We start from the raw sequence: 27,880 nt of genomic DNA, 5'->3' as shown, positions 1-27,880 counted from the left end.
AAATGAAATGCAAATTTCAACGTTCTAATATGTATATCTAGTGTAGTTTTCAGAATTTCTTTCTGTGTAATTTTAATAAGCGTAAGAAGGGTTTTTTTATTTGTGAGAATAACGATGTGTATTCCAAAGTTGTACAGTTTTTACTTTCAGGCTGTATTTATTTCACTTTCAATTTCTAAACAAAGTCGCCCAAAAACAATTACAAAGCATTTGAAAAGTCGGTGCTTCATGGGCAAATATTGCCGTTTTCTGGTTTGGTTCAAGAGTTATAGACGTTATATCTTAATCACATTGTACTCAAATGTTAATATTGCGAAATTTTGCAAAAAATTAAAAAATATATATTTCTTGGCATCAAAATAAGCATTGTCCCAAAACATATGAAAAATCGAGAGGTATTAGTTTTGTAACTCAAGAAAATGTTAATTGAAAAGTGCAAATTTCTCATCAATACCTTTTGAACTGAATGACATAACTACAATCTCTGAACACAAAATTCTGCGTTTGTGAAAGCTCCATAAGTTGTTCTTCGACGTCTTTGAAGAGAAATTTGAAACAAAAATTATGCATCGATAGAAAAAACTCTATTTGAAATCATCATATGTTTATCGAATGGCCCTTAATATCCGAGCCAAGTTAGCTGAACAATGCAAAATGAATAAGTTCAATTAACATGAAGTCTTGCTCGACTTTTCCAAAGATGAACTTCTTCTCTCTCTCTCTCTCTTCTTGGCGTAACGTCCTCACTGGGACAAAGCCTGCTTCTCAGCTTAGTGTTCTATGAGCACTTCCACAGTTATTAACTGAGAGCTTCCTCTGCCAATGACCATTTTGCATGTGTATATCGTGTGGCAGGCACGAAGATACTCTATGCCCAAGGAAGTCAAGGAAATTTCCTTTACGAAAAGATCCTGGACCGACCGGGAATCGAACCCGTCACCCTCAGCATGGTCATGCTGAATACCCGTGCGTTTACCGCCTCGGCTATGTGGGCCCTTCTGTATGAACTTCTTCTATGTGATCTGATTTTCGAGATACAGAAGCTTACAATTTTTAATATGCACTCAGTTGCGGCAGCTATCGAAAATCAATTAGTTCATCATTGGATTGCTTTTGATTTCATTCACATTCATCATATTACTGTCGTTAGCATGGTCGTTAGGCAATGTTAAATGAATTACATATCGAATATCTCACTACGAAAGGTAAGGAAACCCGGGCAGAAAAGAATTACAGAAAAACTGCAAGTTTTACCATTCAAAAAGAATTACTGAATGGTAAAATTTGCCATTGGTTTGTTTGAAATAAGTGACAAAAGGGCAAAAATAATAACTGACATTGTTCTATGAAATAACTGAAGAATGTCAAATTTTGACATTACAATGGCAAACCAAGAACAAAAAAAATTAAGGCTGCAAAATATACCATTATTGATTTATTGAAAACAGAACAATATCAAAATTAGTTATTCGCCTGTCAACTAAAAAAAACTATCAAAAGTTATCATTAGAATAACCAAAATTCAAATTTTGTCATTATGTTGTTCTTGATAAGTGCCAAACTGCGATGGTTCATCAAACTCGTAAGAGGTCAACAATATCAACAATTGTTATGATAACAAAATAAGACATTCAGTAATTATTCTTCCAAATTTGATAAATGATACGCGAATGGCATATTTTGATATGATATCATATTATGCTATTCACATGTTGTTATAAGCTCTTTATGAAGAACTCATGAATGACAAAATAAGTTATGACAATAAAATTTGTTATTCTTTTGTTTTTGGTTTGCCATTTACCTCTACCCGGGAAGCCCTGGCGATACCTTTCTTTATTGGGTGTAACGCTATTTTCACATCTTTTCGGGTAAAACACTACTCAGTTAAAAATGTTACGTCATACAATCTGTAACAAAAGGAGCTCGTCAAATCGTACAGCATTCCAAACAATAAAATGTTTAATGTAAAATTCGGTGAGATGAAATAGAAATTTAAATGTAAAATTTGTTATTTATGTTGGGTGTAATTTTGAGAAATTTTGCTGTGTAGTCATCAGTAACCCTGTATTCCCCTTAATCAATGGAACGCAAAGTGTGTCTTCGAATGTCAAGTCTGTTTGTCATATTAAACATTATAACATGTTTTCAAAATTCTGCTTACAATCCTTTGAGTTATCCCACGCGTACGTGTATGTTTTTCTCTTTGTTTGATAAACGATTTGCTTAGAGTAGTGGAACCTCCCCATACGAGTAGGGAACTTGAAAATCAGTTTCCTTCTCTAGTAGGCATAAAACCGACCTATCTTTTATATCGATACAGAACACAATTCCAATAACGAGCTTGTGCTAAAAACAGATTCACCGCATCCTTTCATCGAACCGGATGGAACACAATACAGATCGGACTCGATTATCCGGAGTCGGATTTTGGCGCTTCTCACATTAATATCTGGAGAACGGAATGCTGTAAAAAGCTGAAATTTTGACTGATCACTTAACTAGGTTTGCTTAACAAAATGTCAAAATTTCAGCTTTATAGAGCATTCCGTTATCTAGATATATGATTGAGAAGCATCAGAACCTCACTCCGGATAATCGAGTCCGACCTGTATCCGTTTTCAACACCGATGAGAGTAAGATGTGGAATGGGTATTTTTTAGTTGCACACGTTTGTGACGTATGATAGCATGATTAAAGTGATTAATGGGTTAAGTACCTTCCGGGAATAACAAAAAATCGAAGTTTTTTTTATTGCATAGTCTGAAAATATACTAGCTAGACAATGCACATTCCTAATTTCATAAAGATTGGAGCACTAGCACCAAAGTTATGTACAGACCATTGTAGCGCGTACCCTCCATAAGGACAAAGTGAAGCGCGAAACTTTATTGCGGAGATTCCACCTGTTTAGACTTCTACACGAAAACAAGTTGCGTGGATTTTTCTTGCGTGGGCCCACAGATATAAAAACAGACCACGTCCTGGTGAATATTTCACGTTGCGTTGTTAACTACACATTTGGCGATAGTTTTGCATTATAAACAAACATTTGTAATGCACCTACGCTGAAAACGAGCTTAATCATTTTTGTGCTTCGGAATCTATAAAATTTAATCTCCGCAACGGGCAATAGAGTTTAGACGCAATAGTTAATTTTACGAAACGACAACAGTGTTAAAATATTGATTTTCACACTCACGGGCTTGGACGCGACCTCCTGTAAAATTTTCATTCGTGAAATGAGCGATCAGTTGATACGAAACGTCTCGTAAAATGGTGCAATATCTCAAAATGATGTTTTTGAAAAATGCCGTTGCGGTGATATCTTAAAAACTTGTAGACCGATTAGTAAACTTTTTTTTTATTGTTCGTATTTAAAATCTCAAGGTATTTACTGAACGGTTCACTTTTCTTATATAAATGCATTTTCTTCTTCTTGTTTTTGACTCTACGTCCATTATTTTCATAAGAATGTATCTGACCATCCAACTGTGCACTAAATCTGAAAATTTCGATATTAACTAATTTTGATGGAACCTAAAATTTATGCGCGAGAAAAAATGAAACAAAATTATTTGCATACACAGAGCTGTGTGCCTCCATATGAAGTCATAAAGTTCTACAGAAGCATAAAATTGCCACCAAAAAACTTAGAATTCTTTCAATTAGTGAAGTTCTGGAGAAAGAAATAGGGCCCAAAATGGTTGAATTTGTAAAAAAAAAACTTGTCAACTTATCCAAATTCTAAGAATGGGGAGTTCACTAAAACTGATTGCTTGGACATCTATATAAATAAAAATGGAATGGTGTTTGTATGTCACGAATAGGCTCGAGAACGGGTCAACAGATCGACATAATTCTTTCACTGTTACATTCCGACAATGCTCCGACGTGTTCGTACGAAAAAATAATTAGGAAAAGTGACCGGGAAGGCAAGAAAAACGGGAAAATCAGAAATTCCATTTTGAGGGGCATTTCTTCATGGAAGCGGATGTCAAAAAACATAGTAGGCAGGCAGTACGCCGTTTGTCGGGACTGCTAGTTTGATTATATTTTTTTAGTAAACTAAAAAAACGCTGAAAATTTCATCAAATCACAATTTTTTATTGATTTTTTTATACAAATAAACTTACATTAGAATGAAGGCGATAAAACTCATATTTTTGATAAATAAAAAAAAAAGTTTCTAAAATTACTCATTAGGGAAATTCCTGCTGATGGGTCCCCAAATTCTGTTACAGTCAAAAGTGGGTCGCAAGCTGGAAAAGTTTGAGAACCCCTGGTCTAGATAGTGAACGCCAGAACACAGTCGAGAGAAACAATAGTGTGCACCCACACGGAGAGGCCACCGAATTGTAAGTCAGCCCTCTTAATGATTATGTTATGTAAATTAACCATGAACTTTATTGGGTTCATTCAAATATTACGTAACGCAATGGGAGGAGGGAGGGGGTCTAGCGCTGTGTTACGCTTCATACAAAATTTCAAAATCATCCATACAAAAGTTGTTACATGGGGGAAAGAGGGGGTCTAAAATAGTCACATTTTGAGTTACGTAATATGTGAATGAACCCATTGCAGTTGAAGCAACAAATATAAATATCCGCTCTCAGAACGGTCACTTTTTATTCACCCTACCACACTCGACCGCGGCCGCGTAAATGAAAACTCCATACATTTTGTTTTCACCGTCTTATTTTTGCATGATTCGTCGAGAAATGGGGATACTTTTTTACGCGTTTTTTTTTTTTAATTTTAAACTGAGTTTTTTTTACGCGGTACGCATGACCCGCATAAAAAAAACCTAACTATACCATATTTAATTAGCACTTCCACAGTTATTGATGAGGCACAAAGACATTCTATGCGCAAGAAAGTCAAGAAAATTTCCATCAACGAAGTTTTCAGACCGACCAGGAATCAAAACTTTATCTTATTAATTTGATTATTTTTGTCAATTTCATTATTCTTTTTAATCTTATATATCTGTTTATTATTAATCTTATTACTCTTAAAAATCCTATTTATCTTATCAATTTTATTAGTCTTGTTAGATTTATAAATCTTCTTCATTATAATTTTAGTTACTTCGTATTTTTAGTTTTTATTCTAGTCCAAGAAGGTCACTAGTATTTTATATGTATATTTTGAAAAATATGACGCCTCCCTGAAATCAATCTATTTACACAAATTAATATCTACAGGCATTTCTGAATGAGAAATTTTGCCATTCCTTTGTACTGCCTGCTCGTTTATCTTTGTTTTTACTTTTCTTTTAATTTTTATTCAATTATTATAAATCTAATTCTAGTACATTATATTTATGTATGAAAAATAATCGGCTTTTCCATAGCTAACATAGTTCATCCATCATGCTTTGCTGGATAATATCATTACTCATCGGCTTTATCTCTAACGCTGTTTAATCTTTTACAATCCCATAGTTAAAATAAGACAAACAAAAAATATGAACTCACATTAATTGCAAAGCATTGAATATTTTAATTTTTGTGAGCTTTGTTCAGTGAACAGTTAACATTGCTGAGTGAAAAAATACGAAAGATATGATTGAAAATGCAACGATGAAAAATTGCTCAATTCGTAAAATCAGTTGCAATGGTCAAATCCGATCAACGTCTTGCACCGTTCCATTCGTAAAACTGGATGCCGAACTATTGCACTATTTTCACTACACTGAATGCTGTGTACTGCGATACTCCTGACATGAGTTCACTACTAAGTTCTCTGAAAAATTTTGCCATTGGTGGAAACACGAACAACAACGGAAATCATATATCTACAGAACTTAACTGCTATCAAGGTTTGTACAAAAAAGTCAAAATAAAGTTAAGCATTAACTATGACAAAATTTGCCAGACTGGCTGATTGTGGGATAATTAGGTATACATTATGAATCATCATGCACTAAAAACATTCATTGATGGGAAATTCTTGGATTCCTAGGTCGTCTTCTAATTCACCTTCTAAGCCCGTAATCCACACATACAATTATCGATCATTTTTTTTAAGCTGAAATAATCATTGTTATTTTTTCTTCTACCCCTTCAGTGATCGATTCAGATGAAGTACCGTTGAGCATCTCACCACCACCACCTCCACCTCCGTCGACGTCTACATCCGATCATAATCTCAAGAAAATGGGCATCCCGGATTCACAATCCGATTTTAATCAATGGCTTCACGCTATGAAGATGGTGGCACGCCTTCCCGGTGGAATGCCCCCAGAGTTCCGGCGAAAGGTATTGCACTCGGAGAAAATTAATTCTATTATACGTAGCTTATGTTAATATGCCTATATCTTCCAGCTTTGGTTGGCATTGTCGGACAGATATCTCAAGAGCAAAGGAATCAATTGGGAAGAGGAAGGTGAAAAATATTTGACTGACCAATGTGATGAAGATGACGAAGAGCTGGGAATTCAAATTGTTAAGGTAAGTACCTTGTAATAGGGGGATTAGGGGCATAATGGACACCCGGGGCGAAATGGACACCCCTGTTTTTTGCCGAAACCGTTGACTTTTATGTAAAACTTTTAATGCATAAGTGTAAAGGAACAAGCCATTGTTCTATTTTTCAAAAGTACCATTTATATTTCTTCAAAATAATAAAAATATCATTGAAATTGAAGTATATTTTTCATATGGTGGATTTCTTATAATTTCGAAGCAGCAGCAAATAAGGTATTACGAGTGTTTGAGTGTGTCCACCATAAAAACAAGTGAATTGTTAGCCTATCTACATGTATATGCAGATTTAACAATGGATGAAGTATTATATTTTTGATCAGAACTTACTCAAAATAGCAATTTCAATGTTGTAGTCGACTCGGGGCGAAATGAACACTGGCAATTATGAATGGATGTACGCGCGTTGCATACTGTTAGGCGTTTTAGAGAGTTTGGAAAAAACAGTCCGAATATTTTAGCCTAAAATTTATTTAATTAACTGTGATGTGATGTAAACTCGTCTAAGATGGAATATTACATCTGTGGTATTGATCTCCGTAGGCAAATTACTTAATTGGACGATATTATCAAAGATACAGCATAAAATATGCAGGGCTGTCCATTATGCCCCGATGGGTGTCCAATTCGCCCCGTACCTTTCCTGCCAGCCCCAAAAAACACACGGTTTTCAATTCATTATTTCTTCACAATAATAACATTCTACCAGCTGTAAATGATTGAAATACGTAGGAAACAAGTTAAAGTTGTTAGCCAACTGATAATATGTTAAGTTTTTGTCTGTTACACAGGCCTAACATGCTCGTTTGCTTAGGGTGTCCATTATGCCCCAATCCCCCTATGTGTAAACCACCCATTCTATGGAACAAACCTTTATACTCAAAACAAAATAAATTGTTAGGTATGCGTTTGAAATCTGGTTATTTTTGAAAATAAAACTGGTTCTATAGTTTCACTATCCGCATGAATTTTTTTGACTACTCCATGTATAATTACCCAATTGAGTATAAGAAAAAGCATGACAGAGAGGGGAAAGTGGGTCTGAAATGCCTGATACATAATGGACATCATATTTGAATGTCGTGATAAGGTGGCATCTTATCCCATGACAGATGGCTTTTTTGCACCAATTCCGTTGTATAACCAACTTTTAAAATCGCAAAAAATCGATTAGAATGCATTAGTTTTGTGAATATTTCTTACCCCACCTTACCCTAAACTTCAAGCTATAATTAATTCATGTTCTGACAAAGCTATAGGAATTGTTGTAACAAACAAAAATCGTTTGAAACAAAATCGGTAGAATTGGAATTTATCTTGCTAATGAACAAAAATTTCAAAAACACTATCGCTCACCGGATTTTAGCCACTAGCTACTGCATAACAGTCCTAAACTCTATAACAATGTCAAATACACAGCGAGTGAAATCTAATTTAAAACAATGCTCTAGTAGCTATGTTACATACATTTATTTGTTCAACATCATTAAGACAAGACATAATCAACAATAGTATGCCACAATACTCGGTTTGTGGCTGCCGTTCTCCATCCTCGGTCGCGCCCAATGCTCGCCAAGTCACGCTCCACCTGGTTCGCCCATCGTACCTCTGCGCTCCACGCCCTCTTGTGCCAGCCGGATCAGTTGCAAACACCAGCTTTGCAGGGTTGTTGTCCGGCATTCTTGCAACATGCCCTGCCCACCGTCAAGCATGGGAACACTCACTTGGAAAGAGTTACACTCACTTGCAGTTTTCTCAACTCAGAAGCGTGCAATCGAGAAACGATGTATGGACGACTTTTACCTTGTGATTTCGTCTAAAACTTTGCCGAATAGAGTAGGGGTTGCACACGCATACCGAAGTCGTGAGGGAGCTGCGAAGACAACTCTCCACGAGGTGAATGTAAATTACACTCACCTCGTGGAGAGTCGCTTTCACAGCTCTGTAACGACCTTGGGATTCGTGTGCGACCCCTACTCTGTTCGACAAAGTTTTAGACGAAATCACAAGGCAAAAGTCACCCATACATCGCTTCTTGATTGCACGCTTCTGAGCTGAGAAAATAGCAAGTGAATGTAACTCGTTGCAAGTGAGTGTTCCCATCCCTGCCCACCGTATCCTTCCGGCTTTGGCCACCTTCTGGATGCTGGGTTCGCCGTAAAGTGCAGCGAGCTCGTGGTTCATCCTTTTCCGCCACACACCGCTCTCCTGCACATCGCCGAAGATCGTTCTTAGCACGCGTCGCTCGAAAACTCCGAGTAGCTATGTTACTGTGAAGAAAACTTTGTACATATTATCAAGAATCAACATCACAATCGTATGTAGCATGAAGTAATTTCAGACAACATCAAGTTTGCGATGTCTAAAAAATGCATTTTGTTCCTTGATTACATTGTATGTATATCAATTTTGAAACATTTTCATCAGAAGCTGTTTAGCATGTTTTCGAACTACCTTATAGGAACATCGGTGTTACGATTAACACGTAAAAATCAAGCTGCATAGAAGCTAACAAAGCAACAAACAAACTGCATAGCAAATAATAAAGTATCATGAACCGGGGACAGTTGATCTTCGATAAAGCATATTTTAAATAACTGCCTTACAAATATCATATAGTATAAGATTTCAGTAGCCACATGTAAAGAAACCATTAACAGTATGCTCAATCTAACGGAAAATCATCTGATCAGTATCAACCCGAAGATCAATTTGACCCCGGATTCATCATGGTCATTCTTTTTATTTTTTTAATTATGGCGTAAAGCCTGTATCCGCAATAATCGGGACACAAAAATATAACTGTAACTCTGCAATAGATACATTAAAATTGCTCAAATTTTGCCTGATAATATCTTAAGGACAAGGTATTTGGAGTACATATCTCAAAATTTCTAGAGCACCGTTTTTTAGAACCGTTGAACGGATTTGGATGAAAATGCATCACACTAAGTCAGCGGTCACCAAACTGCGGCCCGCGGGCCGCATGCGGCCCTCGAGTAGGTTTGGTGCGGCCCGCGAACTGATCCCGAAATTTATTTGAATGTGGCCCGCTTGCAGGTTTAAAATGACAGTCAAAAATATTGTCATATCTTGAATTTTGCACGAGAATGACTACGAACTAGGTACCAGATTACTGTTTGATTCATAGAAATGTTTCGAATAGAAGTATGAGTAAATCACGAAACTTTTCTGAGTTTGTATAGTCAACTCTGAATGAATAAAGATTCAAAAGTTCGACAGCCAATGACTTTTCTCAAAATACTGAGTTTTGCTTACCTAATGTACCAAGGATTTTTTTCTGATCTTTACAATTTTGCAAGGATATTTAAAAGTTTTCCGAGCTGTTGAAGACTATGTCCGAATATGTTTTCTAATTTTATTCCGAAAATATTCTAATTTGCAATTAGTCCAGAAGTTTAACAATTTCAAAATATTGATCATATTTACACTTTGATTTGAATAGGCTGCAATTCACAACTCAGTTAGGCTGAGAATATTGCACTTTCTCCCAAAATAACGAGGTCAATTTTTTTGGGACTCTGATATTAGATTTCTCACAGAGCTCGTCAAGAATACTTTGTTAAATAAAATAGAAACATCAAAGGATTAATTGTGTTTCTTTCGACATTCTTGAAAAAATTTCTTGTATCCAATTTAATTTTAGAACACATTCGGAACATAATTTTGATAATTTTCTCCAAAGCTTATTAAAAAAAAAATCAAGGATGCATTCAAATGCATTCTATCATAATTCTTTTCCAAAAAATATATCCGTATTTACTGTGATGGATTCGGTTACACCGCGCATGTAACCCGAAATGCAATACGTGTGCATCGTTCCTACCTTCCCGTGGGAACCATGCGATCTCAGCATTTTTATATATGCGCAGTGTCTCGGACCTTTGCGCGTACATACATTAGAATAAGATAGTTTGAAATACAATAAAACAGTCTGAACCAACCTACCGAGCGAGTCAGTCATATCTAAGCCAATGATGACATCCGTCATAACATGGCGACCGTGACAGGACAGTGAACCTGTGAAAAAAATGGGAAACCAAAAATCCAGTCCCGCAGTGAAGCAAAGCGGTGACGGAGAAGTGACAATAACCAACAATCAAGACATTCATACCGAGTTCCATATCGGTCATGAAACGAAACTATTAGTAATTATTGCAATCGTATCGCTGCAACTAGTGATAACAATTTACAAATTCGTTGCAAAGCGTGAGAGGAAAAAAGCCGCCCAGAGAATGGCAAAATCCGTAGCCAACCTGGCTGAAGTTACAGTGCAGCGCGACTAGTTGAAACGAGTGAACAGTGGCAAACTAAGCTCATCGCCGAAACCGGACGATAAAAGTGACCGAAAAATCAAACAGCGAAAACAGTAGTTCTTTTGGTTTTTAAGCTGAACCCGAAAGCTGTATAAAATGCCAATAAGTGATCAGAGTGATGAAATGGATTGAAGACCGCTCACAGTGGTGCGCTCGTATTTTGACAACTGGATTAAACAGAAGAAGACAATCGCTTCTCGCGGATTTGCCTTGCAAGGCACAACATTCGCTTTGATGAAGACAGTGAACCTGAAACCGAAGACGACTACGGATCCTAGTCAGCTCGATGCAAACCCTGATACTCGACGATCAGCTGCCCCTGGATGCGGCACACTGCGGTTCAGAAGCATCTATTTGTTACATTTAGTGTGGAAAAGAACAGAAAAAAGGTAGGCCATTGACACCCTAAATATAATTGTGATTGTCTAGTTTTGGTTCGAATAATTTCACCGATTTAGTAAAACAATTTGGTATCTAAATTAGTAAATCAAATTTCTTCGCCGCCATTCTTCCAACAAAACTTTGTTTTGAAGCAAAAGAAAAATGACCGCTTTCATCGACTTTTAACCAATCTATTAGCCTTCACGAATTAACATAAGCAATAATGGTGAAGTTCGTAGCCATAAATGGATATCGAAACATTAAAGCTGGAAATTGATACCCATATCGCTGTTCTTAACACTATTCTAACTAATTTTAATAAAGCACCAAACAGAAATTATAATAAAAGTTTTTTAACAAATAAAAAGCATCAAGCTTTTCAAACGCTAAACCATTTAAGCAATTTGCTTAGACAATATGAAAATAAGTTCACATCTGCTGAACTTACATTTTATATAAAAGGTGCCAGACAAAAATACGACAATATTATTCTAATAATCAACCATAAACTAGTTTATGCAAAAGAGTCTACTTTGTGCGTTAAAACAATAGCGTTAGCATTCATATTTTTTATAAAACTAAAGCGTAGACATTACAGAAACGTCATAATGGCTTCTTTGAAAGATATGATTATGACAGCTAGCCAAACGGTACCCGAATATGACGGTACCGGAGGAAAACTTAATAAAGTATTATCAGCACTCAGTGCACTAGCCCTGCTCGAAACCGACGTAAACCGCGCAGGAGCTATTGCTGTAATACAATCCAAATTGGATGGGACAGCACGAGCCGCAGTTGGCCAAAATCCCGCCAGTATTCAAGCCATCATCGACGCCTTGAAAGATAACTGCAAGGAGGAACAACCTCCAGAAGTTGCGCTAGCCAAACTTAATGCAACAAAACAAACAAAAGATTTAAACTCATTCACGGACCAAGTGGAAAAATTAGCCATTGATCTAGAAAAATCATACCTAAGCGAACAAATCCCAGCTGCTGCAGCTTCAAAATTGGCAACAAAAGCTGCTGTGAAAGCGCTTGCTGCCGGCGTAAAATGCAAAGAAAGTAGCTTAATTCTGAAAGCTAGTAACTTCGCAACACTTAACGAAGCGATCCAAAAGGTTACCGAAAACGAACCACAACAGAACGCTAATGAACCCACTTCTGCTAACGTGTTCTATTCTCGAGGTCATCCTCGGGACGGTAGAGGAAGACAAAATCGGCGCAGATTTATTAACGGCAACACAGGTCGACAATTTCAACTTTCAACAAAATCGCCAAAATTTCCAACAAAACCGCAGAAGTTTCCGCAATTGGCGCGGGTCCCCAAATATGTATCTGGCCCAAGAAATGACACCAGGTCAACCCCACTTACAACAAGCGCATCATGCACAGATGCCCCAAATGCAACAACATTACCAAACGCCCCCACAAATGCCGCAACAAAGCGCAAACCCTCCTTTTTTAGGGGTACCGCTAGGACAGCTTATGCAATAAACGTGGCCGCTACAAACTTTGTTTACCTTATGACCGATTTATCAGACTCACAGTGCACATTGATGATCGACTGTGGTTCTGACATCTCGATTATTAAAGCAAACAAAGTAAATTTAAACCGTACCGTATTTCCAAACGACACGTGTAATATAACAGGAATTGGACACACATCTGAAAAAACAATCGCAAGTACCTATTCCAACATATTGATAGACGGTAACAAACTCCCACAAAAATTACATATAGTGAAAAACGATTTCCCAATTCCGACTGACGGAATTCTTGGAAGAGACTTCTTCACCGCGTATAAATGCCAAATTAATTATGATAGTTGGATACTTCATATCGGAACAGCAAACGCCTCCCTGCCCATTGTCGATAACCTTCACGGAAAATGCATTATCCCGCCCCGTTGCGAAATAATAAAACAAGTAAGAATACCTACCATCCCGGAACCAATGGTAGCAGTTGCGCAGGAAATTACCCCCGGCATATTCTACGCCAACTTAATAATCGACAAAGACAACACCTATCTGAAATTTCTGAATACAACTGAATCTAATGCAGAACTAGAATCTTTAAAAAAATTTCAAAGTGTTTCCGATTCAAACAACCAAAATACGAAAGACAGGAACGAACAACTAAGGACTGTTCAATTTATAAAACGGACAACTTTACAAGGTTATTAAAAGAAGACGCGTAGTTCAAATTTAACCACCCTTGTTTCGTTGTTCAGTACGTCATCTTCCATTATAGTAATCATTTTTGAATCGAATAAAAATAGTTTTATTTTATAGAAAATCGGCCAGGTGTTAAATGAGGTGAATTTTTCGATTGCTGAAAATTGAAAATATATATAAAATTACTGTTTACATATGGTATATCGTTTTTAATACCAGAAAAGTATGTGCCATGCTGCAGCAGCATGGGTTATAAACATTCTGGCAGAATTTAAACTCAATTGGATAATTAAGTGTTGAGATATTAATGTCTCAAGTGAGATTCGATTTTTTGAATAAAATTCAATTGTAAAGCAAAAAGGGCATGAAAATATTAAATAATCATTTTTTTCATGCATCCAATCAAAATTGGGATAAATGTGGTTTTAAATGCAGAAAACTGCGTCTTAATAGCATTGCTGGTTTGATTACTGTGCGCCATTACATACACAGTAATCAAAACAGTTTCGTTCTCTGAAGGTTCTTCCAAATAACCATGCAACCTAATGCAAATTTTGCATAACAATGATGTTGGAAATAAAAACTTTGCACCCGATTATTATCAAATAAGGTGTACAATAACATAGGACCAACTTTGTTGAAAATAAATAATAACAAGATTCGCTAGAGTTGAAAATCTGCATCAATGGAGCAAAAAGTATAATTTTTTTGAATATGACCATCTTTATGGATGAAATTTTTGATGAAAAATGCAATTAAAAGTACATTTCTCTTCTGTATCATTTAGAGAGCAATATTCTACTGCTCTGGACAAATTTTTAGCCGAATCCGTGATGCTATTGCAACACAGCAGTGCTTCCCAAACTGTGCGCCGCGGCGCCCTGGTGCGCCGTGAACATTTCTCAGGTGCGCCGCAGGTTTTTGAGCCAAAACAAAAAGAACAAACTTTTATTATTCAAAACACGAAACATCTTTTATTCTATTTTTGTTTAGTAATAATTGTCGCCTCACACTCATGCCTTTTTATGAAGACTTCAAAAAAAAAATCACTCAAAGGGGTTTTTCCTCGGTCAAAATTAGTTATAAAAATTACTCCAAAATCTAGGGATGTTTCACGAATGTAATTTCTGATATCCTCATAAAACTTCGATTTTTTATATTTTCGAGGTTCTGCATGTTTTCGCTTAGATTCAGATTTTTTTTGGTCTTTTGATGATTTGATGATAGCTTAGTTTTCGATCAAGGGGAGCTGAGGTCCGGCTCGCAATACAAAGTAAATATTTCAAAAACCTTTTAGAATCATTGCTTCAATCTCCCCGTCATCATGCTGTCACAAACACTTCGTGATACCGTCTTTCGGGGTGACATTGGGCCTAGAGGGTGACATTGGTCCATCGATCCCACGGAATCAATATAAGTCAGAGAATCTGACGGTGGATGCTAAGTATCTTAGAATTTTGTATGCTAGTAGTTTGGGCACACAATATGCATTCTCGTCGTATTCTAAACGTGCGCAATAGTGGCCCAATGTCACCCCGCTTTGGCCCAATGACACCCCGCACGACGGTACATTTTTACCAACATCACTATCGTAAAACAATTCTGCGAAAAATTGTATGTCATTTTCGTGCTTGATTCTGAAAACATCTATTTTGAATTTCACTCTTCTTGCACGAAAACGGAAAAATGGCCTATCACCAGTGGCAGTGACCACAAATTCGATAAAATCAATATTTATATTTTTTTACAAAATTTGGCAAACATGTTCATTAGGGTGGCTCAAGCTTGTATGGCAAAACCACATGTCAAAAAGTTCGATGGGCCCCCTTCTCATTTCGTTCTATATGACGCCATGATGCTCTAGTCAAATTTTCTGCTAAATCCGTTAACATTAGGGTGGTGCTAAACTTGTTTGAAGTTTGTATGGACGTTTATATGGGAAAACATCGTTTTTTGCAGTTTTCTTCTGAGGGGTTCCAATTTCCCTTAAAACACGTAATCGATCCTATTGAAATATAGCCTGAGATATGCCGAAAAACTTTATCGAAGACTGCAACGTTATCAGACACTTGCGAAAAAAGCTATAGCCTAGACAATACGGGTCCATTCAATGAGATTTTATTGCTATTGTTATTCCTTTACATGTTAAATGTTAAACACCACCAGGTGGTCTGCGTGTAATATCTTTTCCTACAAGCTTCGGATGACTTTGCGGTCTTCGACAAAGTTTTTCAGCACATGTGAGGCTTTAGTTTAATACAATCGGTTATGTGTTTTAAGTTAAAATAGTGCCCCTCATGAGAAAAATGCTAAAAACGATGTTTTCCCATATAAACTCCCATACAAAATTCAAATGAGTTTAGCACCGCCCTAATGTTAACGGATTTAGCTGAAAATTTGACCAGAGCATCGTGGCGTCATATAGAACGAAATGAGAAGGGGGCCCATCGAACTTTTTGACATGTGGTATTTTGAGCCACGCTAATGTTCATTCAAGAAATTTTGAAGTTTTGCAATTGTCCAGAAATTTATTTATTTTTGAAGTTCTGTGAATCTTCAAGCATTTTTTCTTTCAATAATGAAATGCATTTTAAGAACCCAAGACCTAAGGGTAGACTTGGCGAGTTTTTGGACAGGCGAAGATAAGCAAAGAAATTCGACAACTCTGAAAATTTCGGCGTTGTTTTGATGCAGATATTTCATTACATAGAAGAATCATAGTTGGTATTAGATAAAACAACGTACTTGATTTGATATCCCAAATTCTTGCATTGAAGAACGCATGGTCCGGTCTGACTTAACGCCGTCAAAGTGTTGTGAAATCGAGGTCATAATGATGCAAGGTCTTTGAAAAAAGTTGTTGGTGCGCCGCGAATTTTTTGAAAATTTCAAAAGGCGCCGCGGTATCAAAAAGTTTGGGAACCTCTGCAACACAGGATTTAAATGAACATTTTTTTAATAATTTCTATGAAAACAAGGCAACTTGCTATATCAAGCTGGAGAATGCTTGGGACATTATTACTTACCAACTATTAAGCTTTACCTTTAATAGAATAGTATAAGATTCCTGTTGGGAACCACTGTACCTTCCTTTAATCTTCGATAGCTACCACCTTGTAGCTCTCCAACACTCGGTAGAAAATCCAATTTTCCGGGCGACGATAATTTCGTGGACTTCGGGCTACCTTCTCAGCCAAATAATAACACTCGCGATTTAACACTACATGAAACAGTTTATTGGACACCTAACAACACAACTTTATTAAAAACACTACGAACATTTTATTTCTTACATTCTAACATTTCTCTTAAGGCTAACACACAAAAACGAATTAAAATATTGCGCGCCGCAGGCTCCACGCACGGTCGGTGGTCTGTTGGAATCTGGCCCATATATTTCCTACTGATCATCATCTAACCCTAGCTCACTCCATGCGATGAATTTAGCAGTACCTAGATATTCTCCCATCTGCTCTGAGGATTCTCTCGTTAACGGCATCACAGATAATCACCACTGCAAAACCTAATGACAATATACATGGAGCACTGGTGATACAAGTCAATTTCTCTCGACGCTCTCATCACCGTCCACGTCTGACCTTCTGCCTTGAACCTCTTCAGCTGTATCCTTCCATCGCCCATCGACTCGACTGCTGCCACGGTACAATATTAGGTAGACAATAGATGTTTGTTGCATTTTCGTAGTAGGCCAACTGCAGTATCAAACACGGATACAGGGTTGAAGTCTGACAGGGGTTGATGTAAGTACCAGACATTCTCACCCACCCAGAAATACTCATTTCTGAAAAGAAAGAATCCTCTTCTGATTGGGAAAGGGAAATGGGAGGGTTTCGCAAACTATTTGTCTGACTGTTGATTCTGGTCATCCACGGGTATAGGCAGAAAGCAAAGTTTTTCAACTGCTCTTTTCATCAACCCGGTTGAGGTCCTTAAGGTAACAACGCGCACTATTCCATCATCTCCAGGATGTAGTTGTAGAATCCGACCCATTTTCCATTTCATCGGAGGTGAATTGTCATCTCGAATAACTACTAACTTGCCAACTTCCACTTTAATTGGCGGCTTCCAGCGCTTAGTTCGACCTTGTAACTGGCAGAGATATTCCCTTCGCCACCTCTTCCAGAAATCTTGCAATATTCGCTGTACCAACTGATATTGGGATAGACGATTTGTTGGAATTTCTCCAAGATCTGGTTCAGGTAGGGATTGTAAGGAGGAACCAACTAAAAAAATGGCCTGGTGTTAGAGGTTCAAGATCGTTTGGGTCGTCTGACATCGGGGTTAAAGGTCTCGAATTCAGGCAACCTTCAACTTGTATAAGGAGTGTGTTGAAATCCTCGGGCGAAAATGAAGTTTCTCCGACAATCTTCATCAGATGGTTCTTAGCCGAGCGGACAGCTGCCTCCCACAATCCTCCAAAGTGAGGTGCACTGGGCGGACTAAAGTGCCATTGTATGCCCTTTCCAGCGCATTCGTTCGTGACTATTACCCGATGCTCTGGATCTTTCAGCAGCCTTACGAAATCCTTCATCTTGTTCCTTGCTCCTACGAAATTCGTTCCGTTGTCGGAGTAAATATCACGGCATATACCTCTCCTAGCAATAAACCGATGCAGAGCTTGCAAGAATCGATCCGTACTTAGATCGGACACTAGTTCTAAATGAACCGCCTTTGTACAGAGACATATGAAAACCGATACATAGACCTTAACTGTAGGTCTTCTTGGAGCTGGTCTTACATGAAACGGCCCAAAATAATCTACGCCGGTCTGTGAAAATGGCCTAGATACGGTGACTCTTGGTGCAGGTAACTCTCCCATGAACTGCTGGATCGGTGAAGGTTTACTACGAAAGCATTTTAAGCAACGATGAACGATGTTCCTTGCAACGCTACGTCCACCCAACGGCCAAAAACGTAAACGGACAACTCCAAGTAGCAACTGCGGTCCAGCATGTAATAGTTGTAGATGGTAATGTTCCAAAATCATTCGGGTGAGCCTATGTCTAGCAGGCAGGATCATCGGATGTTTGACATCTTCTCGCTCAGCAGAATGACTTAGTCGTCCTCCAACTCGAATAATTTGATCCTCAGAAATATATGGATTGTACCATCGAAGTGGAGATCGTCGTAGTACGCTATCTCCTTTAGCAAGTGCTTTCCACTCTTCAGCAAAGGACTCCTGTTGGACACGTCGGACGATGGTAAACTCGGCATTCCTAAGTTCCTCTGTTGATAGGAACGCTGCAGGCCTCCTGTTCTGTGGTTCCGTTCGCAGAAGTTGTATCAGCCGCAGCCATATCGCAGTTTTCCGGATGAGATCTGAATAGGCCGAAAACTTCCCTAAATACCATTCGTTGAAGTCAATGCCCACTGATGCTGTACACATTGCCGTTCGTCGTTTTTCATTTTCGGCCTCTTCTGATGGTAACTCATTAGGAGAAATTGGCCAGCAGTCCTGATTTTTCTTCAACCAATTCGGTCCCTCCCACCAGAACGTGTTATTGACGATGTCTGCTGGGGATATTCCTCTGGAGATTAAATCTGCTGGATTCTCCTTTCCAGATACATGTCGCCATTGCAAGGATTCTGCGATAGCCTGAATTTTCGTTACCCGATTCGCAACGAACGTGGTCCACACATTCGGAGATGCTTGTATCCACCGTAGAACGCAAGTTGAATCGACCCAGAAATATGATCGAGCAGGAATCCTTAGAGAATCACGAACCTTCTGATACAATTGCGCTGTCAGCAACGCACCACACAGCTCTAACCTGGGTATGGACTGTGTCTTCAAGGGTGCCACCTTGGATTTAGAAGACAATAGACGGACTAGCAGTTTTCCTTCTGAATCTTGACTACGTATATAGATGCATCCGCCAAATGCCTTACTTGATGCGTCGGAAAAGCAATGAATTTCGATCACTGTTGCTTCAGGAACTACGACACAACGATCAATGCGAATGTTGTTCAAAAGATGAAGCTCCTCGTAGTATTTTCTCCAAAGCTCACCCACCGTCGAAGGAAGTGTTTGATCCCAGTCCAACGCTTGTCCTTCGTCATTCCGTGTTTTCCACAAAAGTTGCATAATGATCTTGGCTGTTGTTATTGTAGCACCGAGGAGTCCTAGGGGATCGAATAAACTGGCAATCACCGAAAGAACTTGTCGCTTTGTTGGTTGGTGAGTTGAATTCCAATCCGGAATGGTGAACTGAAACTTCAGTTGATCGGTGATAGGCAACCACGTCAGCCCCAGAGTTTTCACAGCTGGATCTCGGTCGAGTGTAATCCCTTCCGAAACTCGAATAGCCAGACAATCCTCAGAAACACCATCCAACACTTCCGGCAAGTTTGATACCCATTTCCGGAGTTTGAAACCTCCCTTCGATGTCATCTCGTCGAGTTGCTTGCATAACCCTTGTGCGGCTTCCATCGTATCCGCTCCGGTGATAACATCGTCCATATACGTATCCTCCTTGATTGCCCTTGCAGCCATTGGATACTGTGCTCCCTCGTCCTCTGCGAGTTGGTTTAACGTGCGTGTTGCCAGGTAAGGAGCCGGCTTTGTTCCGTATGTGACAGTATCAAGCTCGTACACATCTACGCAGTCTTCCGAATTGAAGCGCCACAAAATGCACTGGAGCGGCCTATCCTCCTGTAGTACGAAGATTTGCCGGAACATCTTCTCTACATCGGCCACTAACATGATTTGCCTTACGCGGCTCCGAAGCATGATCGATCGTAAGTCATCCTGCACAATTGGTCCAACCAGTAGAGCGTCGTTTAGCGAAACCCCGGACGACGTCTTGCACGACGCGTCAAATACCACTCGTACTTTGGTCCTTGTGCTCGCTTCCTTAATAACGGGATGATGCGGCAAGTAGCAACGTTTTGCTAGATCAGTTGTTCCTTCTACCTTTGTCATATGCCCCAATTGAACATATTCCGCCATGAACTGATGGTATTGTTCACGCAGATCAGCATCCCTCGCCAATCTACGTTCCGTGCCTAGAAACCTCCGGAATGCGATGTCCCGTGACTCGCCCAACTTCCAAATTATGTCCTCATCCTTAGGCAACGAAACAGAGTACCGACCATCGGATTCTCTGCGAACCGACTTCAGGAAGATGTCCTCACATTTCTTTTCTTCCGACGAAAGTACTTTGGAAACACCTATTTCTTCACTAGCCCAAAACCGCGAGACTAGTTCTTCCAATCCTTGTGTAGTTGCCGTACTACAATTGATACGAAGACCTTGAGAAGTGTTTGTCTGACCTCCACAGACTACCCAGCCGAACACAGATGCATTGAGTGTCGGCAGCTGATCTCCGAGGGGAATTCTTCGGCCAGATTCGAAGAAATCGAAAAAATGTTCGATGCCCAACACCATATCCACTGCACTTGGATTGAAGAAGGTGGGATCTGCCAGGTTGATCCCGTCAGGCACTGTCCAGCCTTGTGTATTCACCTTAGCCGTAGGTAAATTCACCGTAACCCTTGGTAGAACTAGGAATCTCATGTTCTGCGAGAAAGCCGAAACTCGTGAACGGACCATTGCTGTAATCTGATGTTTCACTTTCGTTGCTGTATGACCGATACCAAGCACCGATACATCCACCTTCGCTCGTTGTATCCTAAGACGTTGACTCAACCGTTCTGCGATAAAATTGCTCTCGGAGCCGGAATCCAACAGAGCACGAGCCGTGAATTGACTACCCTCGTCATCTTCCACGATAACGACCGCAGTAGCCAATAAAACCTTGGAGGAGAAATGTTGAGTAGTCCCAGAAACTATTGTTTCGGCGGCTGCCATGTTGACCACCTGGGAGGATGTTGAAGGAGTTGGTTCATCAGATTCCGTTTGTGGAGGAGGATTATTGTTCCCAACCGCAGCAGCGACCTTCGCTGCACCAGCCTTGTCCTGCTTGAAGCATACCAACGTATGGTGACGACCTTTGCAGGTACGGCAGAAATACTTCGATGGACAGTCCCTCGCTAGATGGCCCGATCTGAAGCAATTTCTGCACAGAGAGTTCGACCTCAGCACCGCTTCTCTTTCACGTACCGATAACCGTTGGAAGGAAGAACAGTGGTAGAGTTGATGGTTCTCCTTGCACATTGCACATCGTACTCCAGACGACTGCACAGAGCCGTAGCTGGCCTTCACAGCTGACGACTTCTGTCTTGATGGTTGTGGTTGAAAAGTCCTGGAATCCGTAGCCTTCGTTGGAAGTGACTCCAGAATCCGGATCCTACGGTGCAGGAAATCCGTGAGGTTCGCTAACGTATCATGATCGTTGGTAGAAGAATGTTCTTCCCACCCACGCCGAGTTACAGGATCCAATCGCGTTGAGAGTAGGGTGACGAGCAAAAGATCCTTATAATCCTCAGGTTTGATTACCTGGTCCAGGTTCTGCACGACTCTCTCGAAACCATCGATAAGAGAGTGTAGATCGGTCACCGATTCCTTGGACATGGTTGGCAAATTGAACAAAGCTTGAACCTGCCGCTTTTTCAATAGCTTGCTGTTGTCGTATCGCTTTAACAGCATGTCCCACGCGATCTGGTAATTTGTCCGTGTGATCTTCAAGGAATCAATAAGGCCTTTTGGTTCCCCTTGAAGACATCCCTTGAGATAGTGGAACTTCTCGACCTCTGGCAAGTCCGTTTTCCTGTGTATGAGTGAAGTGAACAAATCACGGAAGCTAATCCACTCATCGATATCCCCATTGAAAACCTGGAGCTTGATTTGGGGTAACCGCACATGATCGAGAGTACCGTGTCCTTGCACCAGCGTCTCGTTCGCTCGTACTGAATGATCAGCTTCTTCCGGTCCTTGCAGTTCCCTAATCTTATCCATCAAGAATGCCTTACAATGGTAATAACTATCGCTATATGCTAACCTAGTCTTGTCTATCGTTTCATCCTTGGCTTCAAAGTCGTCATGACCCTGAATGTCTACCAAAACTTCTGCATATCTTTCCCACATTTCATCGAGACTGTCCATGCGAATCTTGACCTGGCTGACAGTAGCGGTCGGCTGGTCAGCTTCCACAAATCTCCGGATGTCGTCCATGGATGTCTGGATGTTCTTGAGCTGCACCATCAACAGCTTGAGTGCTGGCTTCTTCTTGCGGGATGGCGCCATGGTATGTATACGTCACTCAAAACCGGCAAATAAAAATTGATGATGTAGAGATCCGAAACGTCCAAGGCTTCGACTGGCATATACTGTTGAAGCCTACCTGACAGAACAGGAAGTTGTACTACGATCCGCTACACTCATCCAGGGAGGTTGGAGAACCACTGTTGTGACGTCATACACCGTTTACTTCCATCCAATTCGAGTCCATTTGAATTCGGGAGAGAGGGAATAGAACCAACTGTAGTATCCAAAATGTGGCTTCGGTGGACATATACTGTTGTAGCTCACCTTGAGGATGGACAACAGCAGCAGCCTCGATTGCAAATCTTGTTGTTCCCGCACACGAAAACCAATTTCCGTACAGTCAGCTCGTCAGACAATTTTAGTTCAGGTTGGGATCCAAAGAAGAGGGAGGAGTGCATGTAGTATTCAAGTATAAAGCTTCGGCAGAACATATACTGTTCAAACTAACCCGTGCAACCAGTAACTGCACCAATCCATATCCAAAACGACCAGAAAATCCGTCCAAAAATATCCAAATGTTGCGGCAGAATGAGACAATTGTTCTGATAACGAACAGATTTGCTCAGGGATTGCGTGGCAAATGAAGAGGATTCAAAATTTCATTTAAAATGCGTGTATTATCTGAAACCTGCTTCGGGGACATATACGTTCTTGGCACTCACCACACAAAACAGCAATCCATACAGCCTCTTCATGTCACGCATCGAACCGCTTCCTCGCAGATGATCTTGTTGCTTCGTCACAAATCGCTTCCTCGCTCATTCGGGTTGATAGGCTCGGAGGGATGTCAGCCCTAATACAACTCGCACTCGCCTCAGAAATGCTGGCCGGAATGGTGAAGTAACATCGTCTTCAAGAAATGGCCTTTCCGTCTCGATCGAATGGGGAATCCAGAGAAGAACGACGAATATGGTGTTAGAATCGCAAAATCACTAGCTACGACCGGACATACACTGATCTAAAGTATATTTACCTGGAAAAGTAAATCCGATGCTGGATCAGTTGTCCACGCTAGCTGTAGATCACGGTCTCCTTTGAATAGTTGATGGGTTGATATCACGGTAGAATCCAGATTCCGACGTCCAATAGCCCTGGCATGCGAGCGCAGAATACCTCGTCCAAGAAGTCCAGTTGAGATTACGAAACAAATTTCCAAAAGGTTGTGTGTTAGGATGGCGTATTTTCCTAGCTTCGAATGGACATATAGGTCTTTGTTCCAACTCACCTATGGAAACAATCCAGTTGATGGATGCCCAAACGAAGCCACAGTGTCCATTATCCTCCAATGTCCTTTTGTGCGGTAATGTAGTGATGGCGCGATGTGTTTTATCTCCAGGTGTGATGGCTGCACAATGATTGTTCAGGGAGAACTATGGCGAGTCCACTTTCATCCCCGTTCGATGGCGCTGACCTCAGGTCTATTGCACGCGACCAGCTCTCGGTCAATCCAAATTCGTCCTTTCCAAATCCTCACCGGGGTCCAACCATCCGGCTCGAAGGACCAAAATGTTGGGAACCACTGTACCTTCCTTTAATCTTCGATAGCTACCACCTTGTAGCTCTCCAACACTCGGTAGAAAATCCAATTTTCCGGGCGACGATAATTTCGTGGACTTCGGGCTACCTTCTCAGCCAAATAATAACACTCGCGATTTAACACTACATGAAACAGTTTATTGGACACCTAACAACACAACTTTATTAAAAACACTACGAACATTTTATTTCTTACATTCTAACATTTCTCTTAAGGCTAACACACAAAAACGAATTAAAATATTGCGCGCCGCAGGCTCCACGCACGGTCGGTGGTCTGTTGGAATCTGGCCCATATATTTCCTACTGATCATCATCTAACCCTAGCTCACTCCATGCGATGAATTTAGCAGTACCTAGATATTCTCCCATCTGCTCTGAGGATTCTCTCGTTAACGGCATCACAGATAATCACCACTGCAAAACCTAATGACAATATACATGGAGCACTGGTGATACAAGTCAATTTCTCTCGACGCTCTCATCACCGTCCACGTCTGACCTTCTGCCTTGAACCTCTTCAGCTGTATCCTTCCATCGCCCATCGACTCGACTGCTGCCACGGTACAATATTAGGTAGACAATAGATGTTTGTTGCATTTTCGTAGTAGGCCAACTGCAGTATCAAACACGGATACAGGGTTGAAGTCTGACAGGGGTTGATGTAAGTACCAGACAATTCCAATAAATTAAAAACTTCATGAAAATATGCATGTTAAGTATGTGGGAAATTATGTCGAATTTTGAGAAATGGGTTTTTATTGATGTTTTACGAAAATCGCTTCAGTTACACAATAAAGAACATTTTGCTTAATGTTATATTTTTCCCACATTTGAGTATAGCTATAAAAAGTTATGCAAAAAACTGATAATGATTTTATTGAAAAATAAAAAAGATATCGTACAAGCAAGTTGTCCGTTTTATAAATTGAACAGTCCTTACTATCCGAACTCAACATACAGCATCCTGACCCGATAGTCAAAAGTAATCTCGAACATTTGTGCACTGAATTCAGCGACATATTCTCACTGAACAACGACATGCTTACATGCAACAACTTTTACGAACAGCAAATCTTTCTGGAAAATCTCTTTTCAATTCACCCGTCCTTCTTGTTCCAAAGAAGGCATCTAATAACCAAAACAACTGGCGATTAGTTGTCGACTTTAGACAACTAAATAAGAACATCATGGCCGATAAATTTCCGCTCCCAAGGATTGACGATATTCTTGACCAACTGGGGAGAGCGAGATATTTCTCCACGCTCGATCTACGGGCTGGATTTCATCAAATCCCAATAGAGGAAGAGTGCAAGAAATATACAGCTTTTTCGACAGACACCGGTCATTATGAATTCAACCGCTTGCCATTTGGACTGAACGTGAGTCCAAATAGTTTTCAGCGGATGATGACGATTGCACTGAGTGGTCTTTCACCCGAATGTGCATTCCTGTACATCGACGACGTCATAGTAACAGGTTGCTCCATTAAACACCACCTGGCTAATCTGAAAAAAGTATTTCAACGAATGAGAGATTTCAACCTTAAACTAAACCCAAGCAAATGTAACTTTTTCAAAAGCGAGGTTACATTTTTAGGGCACCATATATCTGCTAACGGTATCCAACAAGACCCTTCAAAATGCTCAATAATCTTCAACTATCCGGTCCCTAAGAACGCAGATGAAACACGTCGATTCGTTGCTCTGTGCAATTATTATCGGCGATTTATTCCCAATTTCGCGTCAATAGCAAACCCACTGAACAAGCTTCTGAGTGATGTACTGAAACGACAATTAACTTCACCACGTATTCTCCAATTTCCCGATTATCGAAAAACATTTATCCTAACCACGGATGCGTCAAAAGTTGCCTGTGGCGCGGTATTAGCCCAACTCCATGGAGATCGTGAGCTACCAGTCGCATATGCGAGTAGAGCATTCACGAGAGGCGAAGCTAACAAATCTACCATCGAGCAGAGTACATCAAAGGTACAACGAATGCAATCGCTGACGCACTATCTAGAATAGAAGTAGATATAGAATCTCTTAAAAGTATGTATATTATAACGAGATCAATGTCCAAACGGCAACAAAAGCAAAGAGATACAAGCGTTCCAACCCAAGAGCCTGATCAACTCAACGTGATTGAAACGTTTGGCATCGAAAATGCTTTTGGACTGCACAAACTATCGTTTATTTCAAATAATAGTTCAAATAATAACCTATCAATGATACTGTTTAAGAAGAATTATTCTAAAGGATACATGCTAGCATCGAATTTAAATTTTAGTTCTCCGAGGAATAGAAAAGTTGCACTAGAGCAAATTTTCAATATACTTGATAAACGGGATCCCAAGAATAATGAAAGTGGAATACACTTTCCAACGCGCATTGCTATAGCAAAAGATGATATACTATTTAAATACGTCGACGTTAACAATTTTAAAGAAATGGGTAATCACATTCTTAGGAATGTTACCTTAATACTATTCGAAAACCCAAGGTTAATATCAAATAGTAATGACATAATGAATCTTATCAAATTGTACCACGACTCACCCGTCGGTGGTCATATAGGTATAAACAAGATGTACAAAAAACTTAAAGCATCTTACACTAAATTCTGTTTTTACGCGATTTTTTGTTCCGCGTAAAAAAAATCGTGTAAAAAAAGTTTTCAAAACTTTTTTTATCGGATCATCTTAAAATTTTGACAGGGTATCAAGGATGATAAGAGAGATCTCTGATAGAAATTTGAGCCCTATCGGAAGTAAATTGCGACCAGGAGAGAAGAATCTTTCCAAAAACACATCGCGTAATTTCGAGAAAATCGTGTAAAAAAATCGTGTAAAATAAAACCGCGTAAAAAAAGATCGTGTAAAAAAAGAATTTAGTGTATACCTGGACTAACATGAAAAAAAGTATTTCGGATTACGTTAACGCATGCATGCACTGTAAACTTAACAAACATTTCATACCGCTCAAAACTAAATCTGTTATAACAACAACCCCTGTAAAACCATTCGATGTTGTATCAATCGATACAATAGGACCATTTACGCTAACAGAGCATGGAAATCGCTACGCGATAACCCTACAATGCGACTTTTCAAAATACGTATTGGCTCTGCCTATACCAGACAAATCCGCACAAACCATAGCTAAGGCTCTAATTGAAAAATGCATCTTACCATTTGGCCCCATGAAAAATATTAAAACAGACCAAGGAACCGAGTATAAAGGTGTCTTTGATGAAGTGTGCAATTCTCTCAAAATTAATCATATATGTTCTACGGCGTATCCCCCCCAGACCATCGGTGCTCTTGAAAGAAACCACAGATGTTTAAATAAATATTTGCGAATCTTTTCAAACGAGCGGAGAGATGACTGGGATTCTTGGCTTCCATTTTACTGCTTCTGCTATAACACCACACCAAACTTGAGTCATGGCTTTACACCTTTTGAACTACTATTTGGAAGACCGGCGAATAAATTCGATTTCTATGATAAAAATAACATAATACCTGATCCATTATACAATGTTGATTCCTATGCAAAAGAGCTTAAATTCAGATTTCAAGTAATTCACGAAAGAGTCTTGAACACAATAAAAAGTGAAAAGGTCAAACGAACCGAAAGAGCCAATGCAAATATATTAGTCACCCCATTGAGAATAGGCGACAATGTCTACCTTAAAATAGAAAACAGAAATAAACTAGACTCTACCAATAATGGCCCGTATAAAGTAATTGAACTTTCAGAACCAAACGCTACA

At 39.6% G+C, this 27,880-nt stretch overlaps 1 protein-coding gene across 8 annotated transcripts in view; it reads left to right on the top strand.

The window, feature by feature from the left end:
• The window catches only part of LOC109622744 (uncharacterized), a 55,971-nt gene that overhangs the window by 17,610 nt on the left and 10,481 nt on the right, over positions 1 to 27,880 (top strand). For 4 of the 8 annotated variants that reach the window (XM_062845999.1, XM_062845996.1, XM_062845995.1 and 1 more), the window contains 3 exons: positions 5,448 to 5,824; positions 6,073 to 6,263; positions 6,330 to 6,455. In XM_062845999.1, coding sequence (XP_062701983.1) covers positions 5,668 to 5,824; positions 6,073 to 6,263; positions 6,330 to 6,455 — 474 coding nt within the window. In that variant the 5' untranslated portion in view covers positions 5,448 to 5,667. The remainder of the gene's footprint in view (positions 1 to 5,447; positions 5,825 to 6,072; positions 6,264 to 6,329; positions 6,456 to 27,880) is intronic. The other 4 variants (XM_062845994.1, XM_062845993.1, XM_062846000.1 and 1 more) reach the window with 2 other exon arrangements.

The sequence above is a fragment of the Aedes albopictus genome, chromosome 1 (genome assembly GCF_035046485.1).
Source record: "Aedes albopictus strain Foshan chromosome 1, AalbF5, whole genome shotgun sequence".
NCBI lineage: Eukaryota > Metazoa > Arthropoda > Insecta > Diptera > Culicidae > Aedes > Aedes albopictus.
The sequence above is the reverse complement of the archived record's forward strand: the minus strand, read 5'-3'. Positions and strand labels throughout refer to the sequence as shown.